Source organism: Archocentrus centrarchus, chromosome 16, assembly GCF_007364275.1.
Source record: "Archocentrus centrarchus isolate MPI-CPG fArcCen1 chromosome 16, fArcCen1, whole genome shotgun sequence".
Taxonomy (NCBI): Eukaryota; Metazoa; Chordata; class Actinopteri; order Cichliformes; family Cichlidae; genus Archocentrus; species Archocentrus centrarchus.
The window spans coordinates 34766177-34783834 of NC_044361.1; the positions used below are offsets into that span (position 1 = coordinate 34766177).

At 46.1% G+C, this 17658-nt stretch overlaps 1 protein-coding gene across 2 annotated transcripts in view; it reads left to right on the forward strand.

Annotated features, from left to right (window-relative positions):
• The window catches only part of LOC115794342 (CREB-regulated transcription coactivator 2), a 33507-nt gene that overhangs the window by 6201 nt on the left and 9648 nt on the right, over window positions 1-17658 (forward strand). For both annotated transcript variants that reach the window (XM_030749788.1, XM_030749789.1), the window contains exons 2-11: window positions 4639-4737; window positions 6845-6961; window positions 8946-9007; window positions 10715-10783; window positions 12251-12357; window positions 13117-13143; window positions 13386-13483; window positions 13886-13935; window positions 14123-14376; window positions 17059-17525. In XM_030749788.1, the coding sequence (XP_030605648.1) occupies window positions 4639-4737; window positions 6845-6961; window positions 8946-9007; window positions 10715-10783; window positions 12251-12357; window positions 13117-13143; window positions 13386-13483; window positions 13886-13935; window positions 14123-14376; window positions 17059-17525 (1350 nt within the window). The remainder of the gene's footprint in view (window positions 1-4638; window positions 4738-6844; window positions 6962-8945; window positions 9008-10714; window positions 10784-12250; window positions 12358-13116; window positions 13144-13385; window positions 13484-13885; window positions 13936-14122; window positions 14377-17058; window positions 17526-17658) is intronic.

Here is a 17658-nt window from a genome sequence, read left to right on the forward strand (position 1 = left end):
TCGTTGCTCTGAGCTTTGGTTCCTTAAACAGTGGAAAGTGGCCAAAGACTCACTGATATCAACACACTGATTATTATACTTATTAACCTAAGACAGACGACAGGTCGTCCAGCAGAGCGGCTTCATCTCCACTTTCACCAAGCTTCCCACTCCGTGCACATGATGTGAACAAAATCTGCGATGGGGCGGTACGACAAGAAAATATATTCTGAAAGCAGTTCATCGAATAACAGAGCATCCATGCTTTGGTTTGTTAGGGCGTTTTGGGGGGGGCGTGGCCCACTGCCCACTGCCGGTAGGTAACACGCTAAGTGTTTACTTGGTGAGATGGTTTTTATTTAAAGCAGCAGAAAGAAAAGTGGAAAATGATTTTAGTGGCTTTGTTGTGACTGTGAGACCAGTTTATACCAATCCGACCGTCCCTGTACGCTCACATGCGTCTGTTGCAGATAAATAGCCTAAAAATATCAAGATATGACACTTTTTTAGCCTAATATTGATTTAAAAATATGGAGGTACATGCTGCACGTGCAGCCTGAAGGGATGAAGACACTGAGAGCCTTGGTCCTTTCATCATCCCAGCAGAGTCTGGATGCAGGGATGTGATCTCCAGTGCAGCAGCACTGAGGGAGGTTCAGGAAAGTCTGAAGATGACACTTTGTGGGTATTTGAGAAGTTTAATGAGACAAAAACTGGACTTTTTAACTTTTTTTGATGTTAAAATGAAGCTGTTGGAGTTAGGCGGTGTCTTTGCGATGAGGGTCCGCAGCTTCAAAGTGTAATTTGATTATTGAGTGAAACCATTTTGGGCAAGTTTTTGTGTTATTTTTCCAGATGAGTTGCTGCTTTGATGTGGGACGGTTTTCCTTGTGAGTTTATTTCGAGCAGCCGTTCTCCTCACACGATGGAGATAATTGCAGCAATGGGCAGAGCGCAGACTCTGTGTCCTGAGGCAGGAACTGAGGCTTCACTGGACATAATGTGGATGTGATGTGTGGTTCAGTTCAGCCTGATGTTTTTGAATTCCACAAACCTCACGAACAAAAAAGGAAATTGTGTGTTATGATGTGTAAATTCATATGTTGGGAAAAGATGACAGCCTCATGGTGTCACATTATGATCTGACTGTGTCCTGCAGGCAGTTCAAACTGTTACCCAGATGATGAAGGGACCAGCTCAGAGCGTTACTCGAAAAAAGCTCTCACATGGGTTAGCAGAGTTTGGGCTCATGTTTGGGAGGCACTGGCTCCTGACTGCAGTCTCAGCTTTTACGTTTCTGAGAAAAAGGAGGAAGCTTCATGTTTTTGTGGTGTGCTGTTGTGCTCGCTGACATCGTCCTCTGAAGGCCTCTAGACAATTATAATTAGCTTCCTCTCCAGATACTGTCTCCTCCATGTTGTTCTGCAGCTGGGGGTCCTGGTTCTCCACCTGCTGCAGGTTCTGGTCTGAGTAACCCTCCAGAACTGAACCAGGACCACCATCAGTCACCGCACAGAGGAGAAGAGAGACTAAGAGCAGCCGAGGGATCCTGAGGACCATCACAGCAGCATGCCAAGACTGAAACACTAGACAGGAAGGGGCCGGGGCTTTAAACTTTCAAAAATAAAAGGGATGATGTGGTGCTCGATGCTAAAGCGTAGCATAATATACCTGGCTGTGTTAGTGCTGTAACACCTGTGACGTCCTCTAATATTCACGCTTGTTTTTTTAACCTGTCGGACGGCATGATGTTAGGCGTGAGATTTTTAGCAGAAACTTGATGTTTTATTGGATAATCCAGCATTTCTTTATCCAGGTCACTTAAATGAATGATGTGTTACTCCTGGATGCAGCTGAGACGCAGAGACACAAACATGCGTGCACTTGTTGAGCTGGCTTGCTTTCTTCTAACCCACATGACGGTGAGAAAGGCCTTAAATCGCAGCCTGTGATATAATAAAAAATCTAAAGTGTGAGTGTGATCACAGAACAGAGGCCGTGGGTTCGTTTGCTCGGCTCAGCGTTAAGTAAACTGTGCAGGTAGGTTTGTTGACACGCAGCAGGCAGGATGTGTGAAGCCAAGTGTGATTATGTGACGGTGATGCGGGAAATTAGTGTGTCCCGACACGCTGACTTACTTGCAGAGAAAACAATGTGTACAGATGTTTGGATGTTTAAGGGGCCGCCTGTTCATCCTTCACTGCGCTCCTGAAGTTCGTCTGCAGGTGTTCCCCACGGCTCTTTCATCATAGCTCATGTTGATGGTGAGGATGGGGGGAGGGGGGGGGGGGCATGCAGGTGGTGTTCACTCACATTTGTCTGAGTCAGCAGGAGGTTTGGCTTTTTGCTTCTAGGGAGAAAAATCTTTGCTCCTCTTCATCATCTCGGCCCTGCTGCTGTTAGAAAAACCCTGAACTCTGATTCTGCTGCTTCAGCTTTTAGGAAAGCTCTCTGACTTTGTAGGCCACCTTAACTGAACATCTTCCAGTTGACTTTTTACAAATATGTGTGGATAAAGTAAAACCTGACGCAAAAACCAAAAGAAAGGAAAGCAAACAGTAAAAAACCTGTTAGAGGCAGATCAGAGTTCCTCCATTCGATCACATTAAAACAGAACATATTGGTTTTTGGTTCCTTTACTTCCTCCACACGTCTAGAAAGGATCTTTGTAAAATCTGCTGACTGAGCCAATTCTGTCGACTCAATCCAAGATCATTTGATTAAACTGTGAAAACCTTTTTGACTCTATTTCTGCACATTAATGATGCAGAGCAGGTTTTGAGTCTCCTTTAAAGTCATCTTTGAATGGATTACAGGACTCGGCTGTTCCTGTGACCTCTGGTCTCGGCGCTCTGAGAATGATGAAACCTGAAGTCTGGCCAAAGCCTCGTCACTCGCCAGCCGCTGCGCTCTGGAGATGATTCTCCTCTCTGCGTGATCGTTAGTTCAGCCAAACAGAGCTGCTCGGTGCGGTCTGTGAGGCTTCAGCCGTGTTTGGTGTTTGTTTTAAACGGGAGCGCGTGGAGGACGAGGACGGGAGATTAAACGAGTTCACGTCTGTCAGAGAAAGCGGGTCAGGGTCTGAGCGCGCTCCTGACTGCGTCCCCACACCGCTGATTTATACACTCGCATTTATAGGTTTGCAAAGCTCCGACGGTTTGTGTTGTTGTTGCTTCACTTGTTGCTCATTAATCTGGTTCAGAGCAGGTTTAAAATAACCGCACAGCCTTCAGTGGAGTCTGACAGCAGCTTCGTGCATAGGGTCAGAGTACAATAAATAAACCTCCTTTTACCTGAGTGCATGTTCGGCCACTGTCCTGACGTGACAATGAACCAATACTGGCCCATGATCAGCATTTTAATCAATTTATCAGAAATATGTGAAAACAATAAACTGTAAAAGTATAAACTGTTTACACCGCCCTGCACGTCTGAGCTCCAAACAGTGACACTTCATTTTTCCTGAGTTTAAAGTGTCCTCGCTGCTTTGTTACTACAGTAAAAAGCTCAAGGACTCTGTGTGTCTGTGTCTGTCTGTGTCTGTCTGTGTCTGTCTGTGTCTGTGTGTGTGTGTGTGTGTGTGTGTGTGTGTGTGTGTGTGTGTGTGTGTGTGTGTGTGTGTGTGTGTGTCAGGGCTTGACTCACAGAAACTTATCAGATCACTGAACAGACCAGTGCGAGGGGACGGTGCCCACCGAGCTGCATTTTTTTTCTCTGTGGGCCGAATGAGCCCTGCTGAAAACAGAGCCGGTCAGAGCGGCTGGAGGTGAAGGCGGCATAAATTATTAGTGAAAACCAACAGAACAAAGGACGTGTGGCATGACTCTGAGGCAACACAACTACAGTAACTCTGCAGCTTGACAGCTTTTCATCTTGAACACCATCAGTGCTGCTTTCCCTGCCGCATCCACCCCTCAGCCCGCCTCTCCGTGATTCAGGCAGAAGCAGTGCAGGAAAATCTTTGCTGGTTAATCACAAAGCCGACACTTTTAGATAAGATGGTAGGATAAGAAATACCTGCGTCACAGTGGCCCAAACGTTAACCGCAACTTTTAACGATGCCACTTTAAAGACATAAATACAACACAAGACAAAAGAATAAGTGAAGAAGGCAAAAGTTATGCAGAAATCAAAATGAAACACAAAAATTTAAATAAGACAGAAATGGTGGTGCTCAATGAATGAAAATGCAAAAACGGCACAGGTGAAGAAGTAATGCATTTAAATTCTGTTTGTTTGCCACATGTTATTTAATCAGTATTTAAGCTGCGCCTGCTGTTGTCCTATGTGTGTGACTCCAGCCTCTTCCTCACATTATTAATCTAAAGGTGGTGTTGTGTCAGAGCTGGAACAGATTGGTGGATGTTAGCGTATCGATTGTGGACTTCGTCATTCTCTCACATGGATGAAAACTCAAAAATAAACTCTCCTTCAGAGCTGTCTGATTACCTGGGTGACCCGCTCAGGTGGAGTCTGTGTGTGTGGGGAAACCACCTCAGTGAGCACACCCGATCATTGACCTATTGCAGATATTCACAGTGCTGCTGTTCTGCTCCACCTTGTCTGCCGCTCACATTGATGGAGCTGAGCTGTGGTTGCACATTGTGATTGATTGACTGACTTTATTTTTTATTTTTTTTTCTTTCTTTGGCCTCGCAGCTCCAGGCGCAGAAGCTCCGCCTTGCCAGGAGTCAGGGGCCGTATGGCGGCTCATTACCCAACGTCAACCAGATCGGCAGGAGCCCTCAGGACTTCCAGGTGAGTGACTGCCGCCGTGCTTTCCTCCTGATGTCACTTCCTTCTGTTGTCTTTTTTTTCCTTTTTATTCTTTAGCAGCCACAGTGCAGGTTAGTGAACATCATTGTAATAATATAAGATTTCAGCAGCAACACGAATGCTCCTCCACAGTCCCTCAGCAGGTCATGTGTAACTAGTCTGAGTTTTACGTCATTAATATAATGTGGAAATAAAGGTGGGCTGAGGATGGAGCCCTGTGGGACTCCTGCAGAACACAGCAAATCACAACAAACAGTCGCCTTGAGGTGACATTTTGTTGTGATTTGGCGTTATATAAATAGAACAGAATAGAATTGAACATTTATTCAGGTAATGTGCTTCCAGTGGTTTCTGTGGGGTGGACATGATTGAGTCCACAGACCAGCTGCTGCTTCTGTTTGGACTGGGTGTGCTCTGTCACGACCTCTTTCCTCTCTGTCTTAATTTTAGTTCCTCTTTTGATTTATTTAAATCCTAATTGTCATTTTTTTACTCATTGTTTTAATTTTATTTTTCTTCTCTTCCTGAAAAAAAGTAAGAAGAAATCTTTCTTTCTTTAACTAAGTGATTATGATTATTTTTGTCTTCATTCTCACGTTGAAAGTTAAGCAGTTGAACGTTTTCTGTCCATTTTTGTGGCTTTGCTGCCACAGTTTGTGGCTCTGCTGTGAGCTCCAATAAAATGTGAGCAGAAGGAGAAAAAGTCCAAATTATTGATGTTTTAAATCAGAGAAAGCTGTTGGTGCTGAGAGATGAATCTAGTGCTGAGTCACCTCAGCCTGCAGCCCATCATGTCTGACTCATCAGTATTTCCCATCGCACTCATTCTGTAATGGAGTATATTCATCACTTGGTTTGTGCCTCCTCCTCCGTCTCTGCAGTCTGACCAAGGTGACGTTAATCCTGCTGAACTTGGACAGAAGTTTTCCAGCCCTCAGCTGTTAGCGTGCTCTGCTTCTTCCAGGTTTTGATGTTTGGGAAGATGGCAGATCCTGTCTGATCTTCTTTCGGCCGAGCGAGTCGTGTTCTCAGATAGTTTGCAGACAAAATGAGAAAATGTTTCCTTTTTCTTCCGGTGACCAAAAACACTCAAACGCATCAAGTTTTCCAAGTGTGACTGAAAGAGCTGTTTAACGAGCTCCGTATTAAAGGATCAGATTGGAAAACCTGAGTGTCACTCAGTCGTTTGTCTGCGTCAGGCGTGGACTGAGTGGTGTTGGTGTGACCCAAACAGACCCCTGCCCCCTAAACCCGCTGAATGTGTCTCTATCCAGGCTGCGCCTTCACCTAAAGCCTGTTCTGCTGTCATGAGCTGATGTGTTCTTTACTCTTCAAAGATCTGCTACATGACATTCATCCATCCGGGTAAAATAGCTTTTGGAGAAGGTAAAACAATGTCTGCTGAAGGGTTTTCCTCTTATGAAACGGGTCCCGTGTTACCCAGAAGAAAACAGTTTGCTGAGCTCATCATTTCAGTAAAATTACACTTTTTTTTTTTTTCTGTATTGCTAATATTTGATTAAAAATTGTTGGTGTGACCTTTTTGATCTCTGATGTGGCGGAAAAAGAACTGTTGGTTTCCTGCAGCTGCTGCTGTCTCTGATCTCCGAGGGTCTCACCTGGTCGGGGCTCTGGAGGCTCTCGAGTCCTCTTGAGGTCCTGCGGTGAAGTCAGCAGGTCATCAGGGACCGCGGTCGCCCCCAAGAGACGAGCTTTATTTTAAAAACAGCCTTTAGTCTGAAACTCAGTCTCTGCCTCACCCCCCAGAATCTCTTTCCTCCTTCTGTTCATTTGGTTTCATTTGAATGATATTCAGAGGAAGTCCTCTGTTTGTTTTATAACTGCAAAATGTTTCAGTTAATGAAGGATGAATAATCTTGTTAAATAACTGTGATTACAGAAAGCTCCATATTAAAGGATTATTTTTGGCTTGATGTTTGTGTGTGTGAGGCTTCTTGTGTCCGGGTGCAGAGTTGGCGTGAAACGCAGCAGGCTGGAATAAGGAGCAATGACCCCTTAGATGTTTGTCCAAAGCAGCTGAAACTGAAATGTAATGATACAGAACTAACCTCGTCTCTCCCCCCTGCAGGGTCCCTTCCCCTCCGCTCTGGAGTCCAACCGGGCGACGCGGCATCATGGTCTGGTGGAGCGAGTCCAGAGGGACCGCCGTTTCATCTCACCTGTCCGACCATATCGCAGCCGCCAAGTATCCTTCAGTTTACCATCGCATGTTAAGCTGCACGTCTGACTCCATATTATTTCAGTGCTCTCTCACGTCCTGTCTGTCAGCCCTGTAAATGTTTTAAATCATCTCTCAGATTAAATCAAATCTAGTTTGATTTTTCCTCAAACGTGAGGACATTTTGGAGCTGTTGGCTGTTTTCAGCTGCAGTTTAACACAAAGCGTGTGCGTGTGTGTGTGTGTGTTTGTGGTGATGCCATGGCGGTTTGTGGAGAAAAGTGGAGCTTGGAGGAATCACACACATGTCAGGGCTGTCGGAGTCATCTGGAGCTGGCGTGGCTCCGCAGGAGATTCACGGAGCTGTTACAGCATCACTGTAAGGTCAGCTTCACACCGTGTGACTCCAGATTGCTGACAAACTCACGACATGGCCATAAACTCCTGCAGTGGGGCTGTCACGTCGCTGCAGTGGTGTGGGGTGATGTGGTCATAAAGCTCAGTCAGAGCCGTCTTCAGTCAGTTTTTTCCTCCGTTAAATCAGATGTTTCTTCTTTTTTTTTTCATGTCTAATCACATGAACAGTGACACCATCCAAAAGGAGCGCTCTCTGCAGCGTCTTCCTTTCTGCGCCTTCGTTCAGTCTTTCTCCTGCAGGATCCTGAGTCTGACGTTATCTTTAGATGTGAGAAGCTGCCACTCTGTAGTCTGTGTTCTTTGGTGTTTTGACTTTGAGAGGAGCAGAAAGAGACAGAAAGTGCAGCAAAGGCCTCGGGGGGTGAGGATTTTTTGGTCTTCTAGTTAGGTTGGAAATGGTTTCTCCTCAGGTTTTAGTTCTTCTGCTCGAGCCGACCTTTGATGATCCAGCGAGCGGCTTCAGGCTGTGAATTCCCCTCTCAGCTGCCTCTAACTCACCGATCCTCCTGCAGAGATGGTGTTTGTGTCGCCTTGTCGGCAGCACAGCGTGCTCTTGTTCCAGAGGTCCTCTGCAGTCTCGGGATTAAACTGCATCAGTTAATCTGCCGATGAACAGGAGGCGGTGGCTGCCTTCGTGCTGATGTTTATCGCTCGTTGCGAGCGCCTTTTTATGCTCTGAAGCAAACTCCGACAATCCAGCGTTGTCCTGAGCTCCTGTAGCTGCTGTGAGATTTATCTCTCTCAGACACTTTTATGACACAGTTTAACAGTAATAAGTTAATAAACAGGCACATGAATTTAAAAATCAGTGACTGTTTCATGCTGGGGGGTCAGTTGAGTTTCATCTAATGAATTATAGAAGATTAAAATTAATTTAAATGATAATCATTTATAACTAGAACCGCTGAGGGGTCCTTTTAACCTCATACAAACTTAATGTACTGATAATTTTAAAAATGTGCATGTTTGTGAGGGTTGCAGCAGGAGTTAAAGTGACTGTTTGTTTCATCCATGAACGGGACGCCAGGCTAGAGCTGAGCGAGGAAAGAAGCTTTTTATAGCTTCTTAAAGCTGTGGATCAAAAAAACAGCTTAATAAACATGAAGGAAAATGAGAGAGAAATCATTCTTGGTTAATATTAAGGACTCATAATGACAGGGTGGGGCAAACTTGTAGTGATGTCCCCGGGCGTGTCAGGACCACCTCCATGGTGGCGATACCCGGGGTTACCCATCAGATTTTAGAATGAGTCCAGGTGCCTCGACTCAGGCGCGTTAGATTACCATGACCCACACAGACATGTAGACCGACTTTACTTTTCCTAAATAGGACATTAAAAGTCTGAATCTTCTTCGCCTTCAGCCCCTTGCAGAGATGCACAGGTTGTCAGTGTGGCGGCAGCATCAGCAGCCTGAGGAGACTTTGGTTTGTTATTGGAATAGAGACAGATAAAAAAAAAAAAGAGAGTCAGATAAAAAATAAAGTGAAAGGAAGAAACTTGCTCTGGAAACTAAATAACAACTTGAACCCTTTGGCGTCCACATGCTGTGAAAGAGGAACATTGTGTGCTTTCCTTAACCTGCTGTCTCCTCAGATGGACAGCTCTCTGTACAGCCCAGCCTACCTGTCACCGCCGCCCGACCCCAGCTGGAGAAGGTGCTGTCTGTTAACCCCGCCGTCTGTCTGTCCTTTGGGAAGCCTGTTTGTTCTCTTATAAAGCGTCTTGTTTGCTGTTCCTTTCTGAAGCCTCAGCGTCACTGCCGATGGTGTAAATCACGTTTATACAGACAAACATCAGTAAAACTACAGATGCTCCACTGAGGAGGAGGAGGAGGAGGAGGACAGAGAATAGGAGACCAGAGAAGCACCACCACAGGCTGTAAATAAGAAATGTTAATGTAATGTGAGCAGTGGATAAGTGAACACGAAGATGAAGATGCTCTTCTTAGATTTGAAATGCTCTGTTAGTTAAAGCTGAGCCAGGAGAAATGTTTCTTTAAGCGGGGTTAGCCACGTTATTTTGATTCTCAGGCCATCGCAGGTCTCAGATTATGCCCGCTGTCATTGTTATTTAACCCGGTGTTCCTTTAGTCCTGGAGGTAGACCAGAGAAAACAAAGTGAGGTCTCTCCTGCCGAGGAGTCGGCGAGGAAGACTCCCTTCCCCTCTGAATAACTGTGCGGCAGGAACCACGAGGTGACACTGAGGCTTCAGAGGTTTTCACGGCTGCCTCTCAGACACTAACCCCTCACTAACACCAGTCCATTTTAGCCGGCATCGCTCCAAACCTGAGCTGGGTTTGAGGAGCTCTCATTTCTTTTTGTTCTGTTTTTCTTTCTCCTTTCCGTCTTCTGGGAATCTGCCTTTTTCCTTTTTGGCTTCTTCTGTTTTTGGCCGCCTGTGTTCTTTCTGGTTTTCCTTCAGAGGGAGGCCGGGCTCAGTCTTCAGCCGCAAAGGGCTCATTACGCAAACACACAGCGATGACCTCCAGGCGCTCCCTAAAGCCCCCCTCTGCATGTTTCTGCTGAAACACTCTGTTTTTGGGAAGCTGGTGATGAATCCCAGCTGCCTTTTGGTCAGCGTTTGGTTTGGGGTTCATCTGGACTCGCTCTGCCTCCTTTGAAGAAGCACAGCAGCGTTTTTACTCAGCAGAGGTTCAGTCAGCTGGTCAACTACGGTGGCCCTGAGGGGAAAAGCACACAACAAAACAGAGAGAATGTGTGGGAGGGACATTTTAATGTCATGTCAAGAAATATAAATATAAAGCTGGCTGCACCTCAGCTGATCAGAGGAGGAGGCGGGAGGGAGAATGCTCATTGATGGAGCCTGTAAGCGAAAACCACCGAGACACGTGAAAAGACGGGAAATATTAGACGCTCACCTGCTGGGCAGCTGAAGCTTTAAACCGCTCGCGTTAATGTTGATATCCTGCTCGTGTCTTTGCGGTCAAAGACGCTGCTGAGAGGCGAACAGAAACAGGAAATGACATCGATTTTCACTCTGACAGCATTTTCAGATTCATCCACTAACAGAAATAACATTCCGTTTTTTGGCACCTTGGGGCCACCGTACATCAGGACGGCGTTACTCCTGCAGTCTTCTTCTATGGTATCAAGTAAAAGACACTTGATGCAGTTTGTGTTTTTGAAGCGTCGTGATCAGGCTGATCAGCAGGTATTGATCCTCCGAGGAGCCTCCCTCTGTCCTTCGCTTGCTGCCGTCTTCTCTCTTCCTGCTTGGCTGGTGTTTGTTTCTGAGCCTCCCGCGTTCTTCTTCTTCTTCTTCTCCTCTTCATTTTTTGGCTTCTTTTCGATGATTCCTGCTTGCTGGAGGAAAATAACTTTGTTTTTGTTGATCAAAAAAGGAATTGGTCTGGAAACTTCCCCGGGGATAAAAGCCAGTTGTTTCGTCTCCCCGCCACAGCACTCAACAGGTGAACCCTCCTCATCCTCATCCTCCTCTTCCTACCTTTACTTCCTTCCTCCAGCTGTAACCTTCATAGTGGACTTTTAGAAGAATTTGGTCTTTTCTATGCTTCAGAGATTGAAGCTTTCCTCCTTCATTCCTGTTTTTTCCGTCCTTCCTCCTTTGTCGTTCTGCTTCACCTGTCGGTCCTACCTGAGCTGCTGGGTAAAAACTCCTTTAAAGACTTTAAAGTGCGTTCAGGCATGTCGGCTGTTGTATCACTGCAAGAGACCAAAGGAGTAATTTTCTGCCAGGAGCAGCTGTTAGCAGTCAGAGCGTGTCTACGGAGAGCCAGAAGTGCTAAAATCACAGTAAACAAAGGACTCTGCAGAGAAGCTAATGTACCGTTAAATCCAAACTAATCTGATTAGTCTGTAATTTTTCTGTTCATCTGTTTTCTATTTTTAATTTTTATGAGTCTTAGCAATAGGCAGATATATAAATAACAACTCCATTTATAATCATCATACTCAAAATATAATAATTTGTTCTGATGGAAACAGCTGGAATTCAATCTGTAGATGATGCTGAGGGCCCAAAATGATCATCTTCATCCTTGAAGAACAGCATACAGGTGATGAAGGTCATTAAAGCTCAGCTGGACGGTTTTTCTCCAGATTGCACCAAACCAGCAAATCTGAGAGGTCAGGGGTCGAAGAAGGAGCAATGAAACTCTTTCTACCGTCTGCTTTAAAACAGACGGCATCAAACTGTAATTTCTCGTCTAGGACGAACATTAAAATCGGTGCTGCAGCTGCTCGATGGCATTTAATCACATCGTCAGGAAGCCGAGACGTTTATGTAGGGGAAACACTGGACTGGTCCATCAGGAGCTGAGCTGAGATCAGCTCCACATCCTGCAGAAGATCCACACTTACAGATGGATACGAATGTATCTGAATGTAAGGCACACATATTCAAAAGTTATGATCAGACTCTCTCACCACCTCCATGCACGTTATGTGCAGGTTAAATCATTTTCCAAAAAGGAAAACCAACAATAATAATAAAGTTATAGATTAATGTGACTGATGCTGATGTGCACATATTGTGAGAATTATTTTTCTTTAATTTGAAATAAATCTGAATCCTGTCAGTTTGAGGATCAATACAAAACTAAATGGATGCAGCAAATTAAAACTGAAAAGTTGCAGTGATCTCATTAAATGAGTTAATTAATTAGGTTCCCTTTAAAAACATGACAAATAATTTAGTCGTTTTCATTTTGGCAGTTTTGGCTCTCCATAGATTCAGTGCTTGTTTGTTTTTTCCTAATTTAAAGTTTTGTACTGTGTGTGTGTGTGTGTGTGTGTGTGCTTGTTGTTTTTATCTTTCGTTACAGACTCGATGACCTTCACCTCCGCCGGTCTCCTCTTCCTCCCTCTCTCTCTCTCTTCATCCCTGTAACTCTGTGTTTGTGTCTCTCGCCCCTCAGGACCAACTCTGACTCGGCCCTCCACACCAGCGTGATGAACCCGCTCACCAGAGACCCCTTCGCCACCGGCGGACCCACGCTCGCCCCTCAGAGCCCCAGACTCAGCGGTGAGCGAAACTAAACACAATGAGCGCACGCTACCGACCGCAGACAGGCGAGGAAAACCCAAATCAGAAATGCATCAGATTTAAACAAGTTTCAGACCTCAGATACTCGAACAGGACAGAAGTCAGGTCAGCGGGAGAGGAAAGGCCTCCACACTAATCAGATTCTCCCGGAGACGTCTCGTGGCGTATCGTCTCGCTGCTTGGCTTATAGAGCAGACTGTAGGTGGCGTGTTTAGGCGTAAAATGAACACGTTTGCTGTGGGATGCTGGAGGTCTGTCAGAATCAGGGTCATTTCTGACTCTACAGTCATTTAAAGGACAAAAACTAAGATGAACGCTCCTGAACTGCACGCAGCGCGGCCCCACAGAGGCTAATATTTCTGGTCAGTACTAAAAATTAGTGGGTAAAAGTAGAAGAAGAAAATTGTTTTTATTTGAGGGAAATTCAACTGGAAGAAAACTAAAAGTGACGGCCGAGCAGCGAGCGAGGGTCAGCTTTGACGGGGGAATGAAAGAGAAGCTGAAAGAGCAAACAGAGTGACCACTTCAGCTGGATTATTGATTTAATAAATGCTGGAAGCCCAAATTTTATTTGAAATCCAGCTTTGATTGAAACAGCAGAGGCCGAGCGACGATCCGTGCACACGCGTTTCTTTGATGTTTGCATTTTTCTGTCACCATCGACTGGCTTAAACCTGCGCTCTGACTTCTGGATGTGAACCGAAGTGAAAACCTTGTTTTGTCTGTGTGATGCTGCAGGTCAGAGCGACGGCGAGGGCAGACGAAGTGAGTAACGCACTTTTTTCAGATATCTAAAGAGACAAACTGAAGCTTTGACTGAGCCGCCTCTCACTGAGCCCGTCTGCAGTGTCTGCATGAAGGGCTTCAGCGGTGGCAGCAAAGGAAGAAGCTTCAGCTTCAGCTGTTTCCTCTTTGGACTGTTCACATTACAGCATCATTGTGAGGAGGAGGAGGTGGATTTTCTCTCACTTCACAGTAACGGTGTTCTCATGCTTTTTGTCCTTCAGTGTTTCCATACCCCGTTCCTCCCATCGAGGAGAACGTGCTGGATGAGGGAAAACTGCTCAAACACTGGGACACCAAGAAGATGAACCCGGAGAAACATGTTTGTTCTTCCTTTATTTTCCTGTTTTCCCGTCAGACTGCACCAGCTGATGTCTTTAGTAAAGACAGATTTACCCTCATTAAATATACTTTAATTTGAATAAATGTCCAACATGCAAAGACAAATGAATTCCTGAATGTTAAGGATATTTTCCCACTAGCCTGAGCCCTTTTATGGAAGTAAAATGAGAGAAAATCTCATTAAAATCCTTAAAGTCTCAGGCAGAGCTTCTGATGTTTGCTGCAGGATCCATTTTCTAAGTTGTGCTTGTATAATTTTGAGTGTTGAGAGTTAGTTATTTTAGATTTTAATGATTCACATTTTTAGCTTGTACAAACGTTTCTGTTCATTCAGCGATTCTGTGTTTGGTCAGTCTGACTTATTTCTGGGATTTTCTCACAGCTGTCGTTGTTGTCGTCCCGACCGAAGTCCTGTGAAGTTCCCGGCATCAAGTAAGTTCCAGAAAAACCTCTTTTATGTGTTTACCCTCCGAGACGGCAGAAATTCAGTTAAATTTTATTAATATAGCACCAAATCACAGCAACAGTCACATTAGGGTGAAATCAGCTGCTCGCCATCTCAGCAGGAAGTTAAACTCTGATTTGAATCCCTCTGAAGCTGCTCTGTTTTCCCTCTCAGTATCTTCACGTCTCCGGAGCAGCCGTCCACGCCGGCTCATGGCGTCCCCTCGGGCTCGCTGCCCGACCTCTCCAGCCTCCACTTCCCCTCCCCGCTGCCCACGCCGCTGGACCAGGATGAGCCGGGCTTCCCGGGATCGTCCTCCCTGAGCGGGGGCAGCAGCACGGGGAACCTGGCCTCCACCCTCACCCAGCTGGGAATCAATGCCGCCAGTGCACAGGGAGGGAACGGCAGCTATCACCACCCCTCACCAGGTAAACCAGGAAGGCAGCGCGAATCAACTTTGTAACTAACGTACATCAGCAGGAAGTAGACACGTAACCATGGCACCCAAGAAAAGAGGTTTAAAAGAAGTGGCCGCCGTCTAATTTCAACCCAAACTGGATCTTTTTTTAACCCTGACCAGGTCTGGTTTTTGTGCCTGAAAATAACAAAGACGTGTTGTGACTTGAACCACAGTCTCTGGTGTTACAGATGAAATGATTGGCTCCGCCTCCAACGCCGCCAGCTTCCAGGTGTTGAGTTATTGGAATTGGTGTACACAAACATTAATCAGTGCAGGTGAGACCGGACCGATGAAAAAATCACGTTCGGGGACACGAAAAAAGGAAGGAGACCGTTGTGTCCCAAAACAAGATTAACTTGGGGAAAGTCCCCAATAGTCAGAAAAACATGATTCAAGAGTCACAACCTTTATTGTTCAAACAGACTGAATTTACAGTAATGTGAGCCTCATGCAGGGCGCAGCATTAAAAATAAACTGCTAACTACTCCAAATACTCTGCTTTAAACACATTTTCAGGCTCATTAAAGATTTATTTATAAGGGCATCTGCTCCAAGCACGTCATATCCACCAGTAAGTACAGGCCCCTCACCAGGCTTCCTAATGATGGGCAATCAGAAGGACGTGGGCTCTTAAAGAGACTAGACGAACCTGAGTGAGGGGCTGCACCCTGGCACCGTGTGACATGGAGGATTTGACCCATGAATCATGAGCTGAACAGGTTCGGGTCAAAGGTCTTTTTGTTTTTTAAAAAAAAAAGTTTTCCAGAGTAACCCTTTGGGGTCAGAGGTGACTAAGCATGACCAGGAACGTAATCAGTCCACAGACAGTGCAGGAAATGAGTCTGTGGTACCTTATTCATTTTTCTCTTATCTCTTAGTTTCCATACATTCCATGTGAAGGCATAAAGGCGAGGGATAAGGAGGACTTGAACTGTGAATCATGCTCTGGGAAGATGGAGATGGTTCCTTTTAAGGTGGAGAGATAAAGGGTGGAGGTTGAGTCTGTGCAGTGGAGGCCAAACTTCCTGCTGCTGTTTCTGCTCCGTTGTTTAAGCTCTGTCTGAGTGACTAATGTGAAAGCTAGCAGAGGAAGTCCGTGGGTGAGAGCGGACGCGATAAAACGCCGCGCTCTAAATTTAACCTCTGAGAGGGAGAATTTTTGTTTGGTGGGTGGAAGCGCAGTCGGAAAATGTTGAATCTTTTGTGAGGTGAGTGTACCGACCGCAGGCAGGAAGCGGCTGACAGCTCGACCTCAGGTTAACGCTCGCCTCTCCTGAGCCTGCATCATCACCACGACGTCTCTGAGAGGCTGCAGACCAGGTGGACGAGCGAAGGGGAGCCGAGGGGAACGGCGAGCTGAAGCCTCCAGATGTTGGCTTTCACTTTGAGCGTTTTGCTTTTGCTTCTTGCAGCTCAGCACAGTCTGAGAATTACTGCTGAATGTCCCACTCGGGACGGTGTTTAGTGCAGCCTGGAGGTGTACATGTGTAACTGGGGGAAAAATAGAAGTTCCAGTTTGATTAACTGGAGCAGAACAGGTTTGAGCTGCTGGGACGTCATCCGCTGGTTTTGAAACCTCGTTTTCACTGGCACCATCTCGGTTACCAAAAACACAGATGTGGCGGCTTTTTCCGCTCGCTGGTCGGTGAGGGCTCAAAGACAAGTAGGCGACCAGAACAATCAGGAGGTTTTTCTGCAAGCCACTGGCAAATGTACAATGACCTGAGGTCGCTGGCCGGTCTCTGGGCCTGAGGTGTTTGGGAGGATGCCTTTTTGTCTAAATCAGGTCAGCCATGAACAGCAGACTGAGGGTGGAGGTGGGGGAGGTGTTTAGGGAGCTGATGTTTTCACCTGCTCTGATCACCTGGGATGGAGCTCAGGTGAAAACAGGCCAGCGGTCTCCCTGGGGTCGATTCCCTGAACAGACGGTTTATTTCAGGCCTCCTGCTCAGACACCATAAAGATGCATTTAAAGAGTTTTGTTCCAAAACAACACACAGTTCATTTCCTGGGTTTCTTCTGTCAGTAAATAATTCTGAGTTTAACATTTTTCTTTGATCCTGTGGACTAATCTGAGTTTGATCTCTGAGCCTCTGCTTTGTTTTCACTGATATTTTATTTTATTTTTTGGTGACTCTAAAACTTACAGAAACTGAGTAATAACTTTTTAGACTTAAATCTGTTTTGGATCAGATAAGACATTCAAAGATGGGGGAAACTGTGATTATCGTTTTTCGCTTTTTTTCTGAGAATTTCCATTGATTAATCAAAAGAAGCGAGGAAGAAGAGACCCACTCCAGACTCTGTGGACGGGGGTGTCCTCATACTGAGGTTTCTGAAGCGTCTGAAAGAGTCGTTTATAAAGGTCACAGGGTCACAGTTACGCATCACAGCTGTTCTCAGTAAACGGTCATTAATCTCATTAGTCATTTTGATTGTTGGGTTTTCTCTGTAATTACTGTAGGGTCGTTCCCTCACAGTATAAAGGGCCTTGAGGCACCTGCTGTTGTGATTTGATGGATGAATTGATTTTAATCTGTGGACGCCTCCTTTGACTCATCACTCAGATTAACAGTCTGTTGGTAGATTGTAAGAATAATCCAGCTGATCGCTGTAATCTGTGTAACATTTTTGTTCTTTTCTGCTTCAGGACTTCTGGCATCTCTACAGAGCACGCTCAGTAACCCTTCGCTGCAGTCGTCGCTAAGCAACCCAAACATCCAGTCATCGCTCAGCAGCCACTCCTTCTCCAACTCTCTGAGCTCCACCTCCCTACACTCGTCACTCAGCAACCCTTCGCTGCAGTCGTCCCTCAGCTCCTCACCATCCCTGCCGTCCTCCCTCAGCAGCCAGTCGCTGCACTCGTCCCTCAGTAACTCCTCCCTCCAGTCCGCATCCAGCGGTAACCCCAGCTACAGCAGCGTGGGCGGCTCCGGCTCGTGCTCCTCCTCCTACTCGCCGCTGCTGAGCGGGCAAGGCCAGCCGCAGCTCAGCACATCGCCGCGGCGGCGTGTCCAGCTGTCTCCGCTCATTCTGCCCCTCGGAGGCGACTCACGGCGGCATCACTCCAAACAGTTCTCTCCCACCATCTCGCCCACCCTGTCCTCCATCACACAGGTAAGTCAGTAACCTGTTCAGCAGCGACGTGTCGTCCTCACAGCAGCGTGAGCCGGGACAGCAGTGTGAATAAAAACAGGAAGTGTTGCTGTTTAAATAACAAAGACAAAAAAGAAAGTGACTGAGCCTGGTG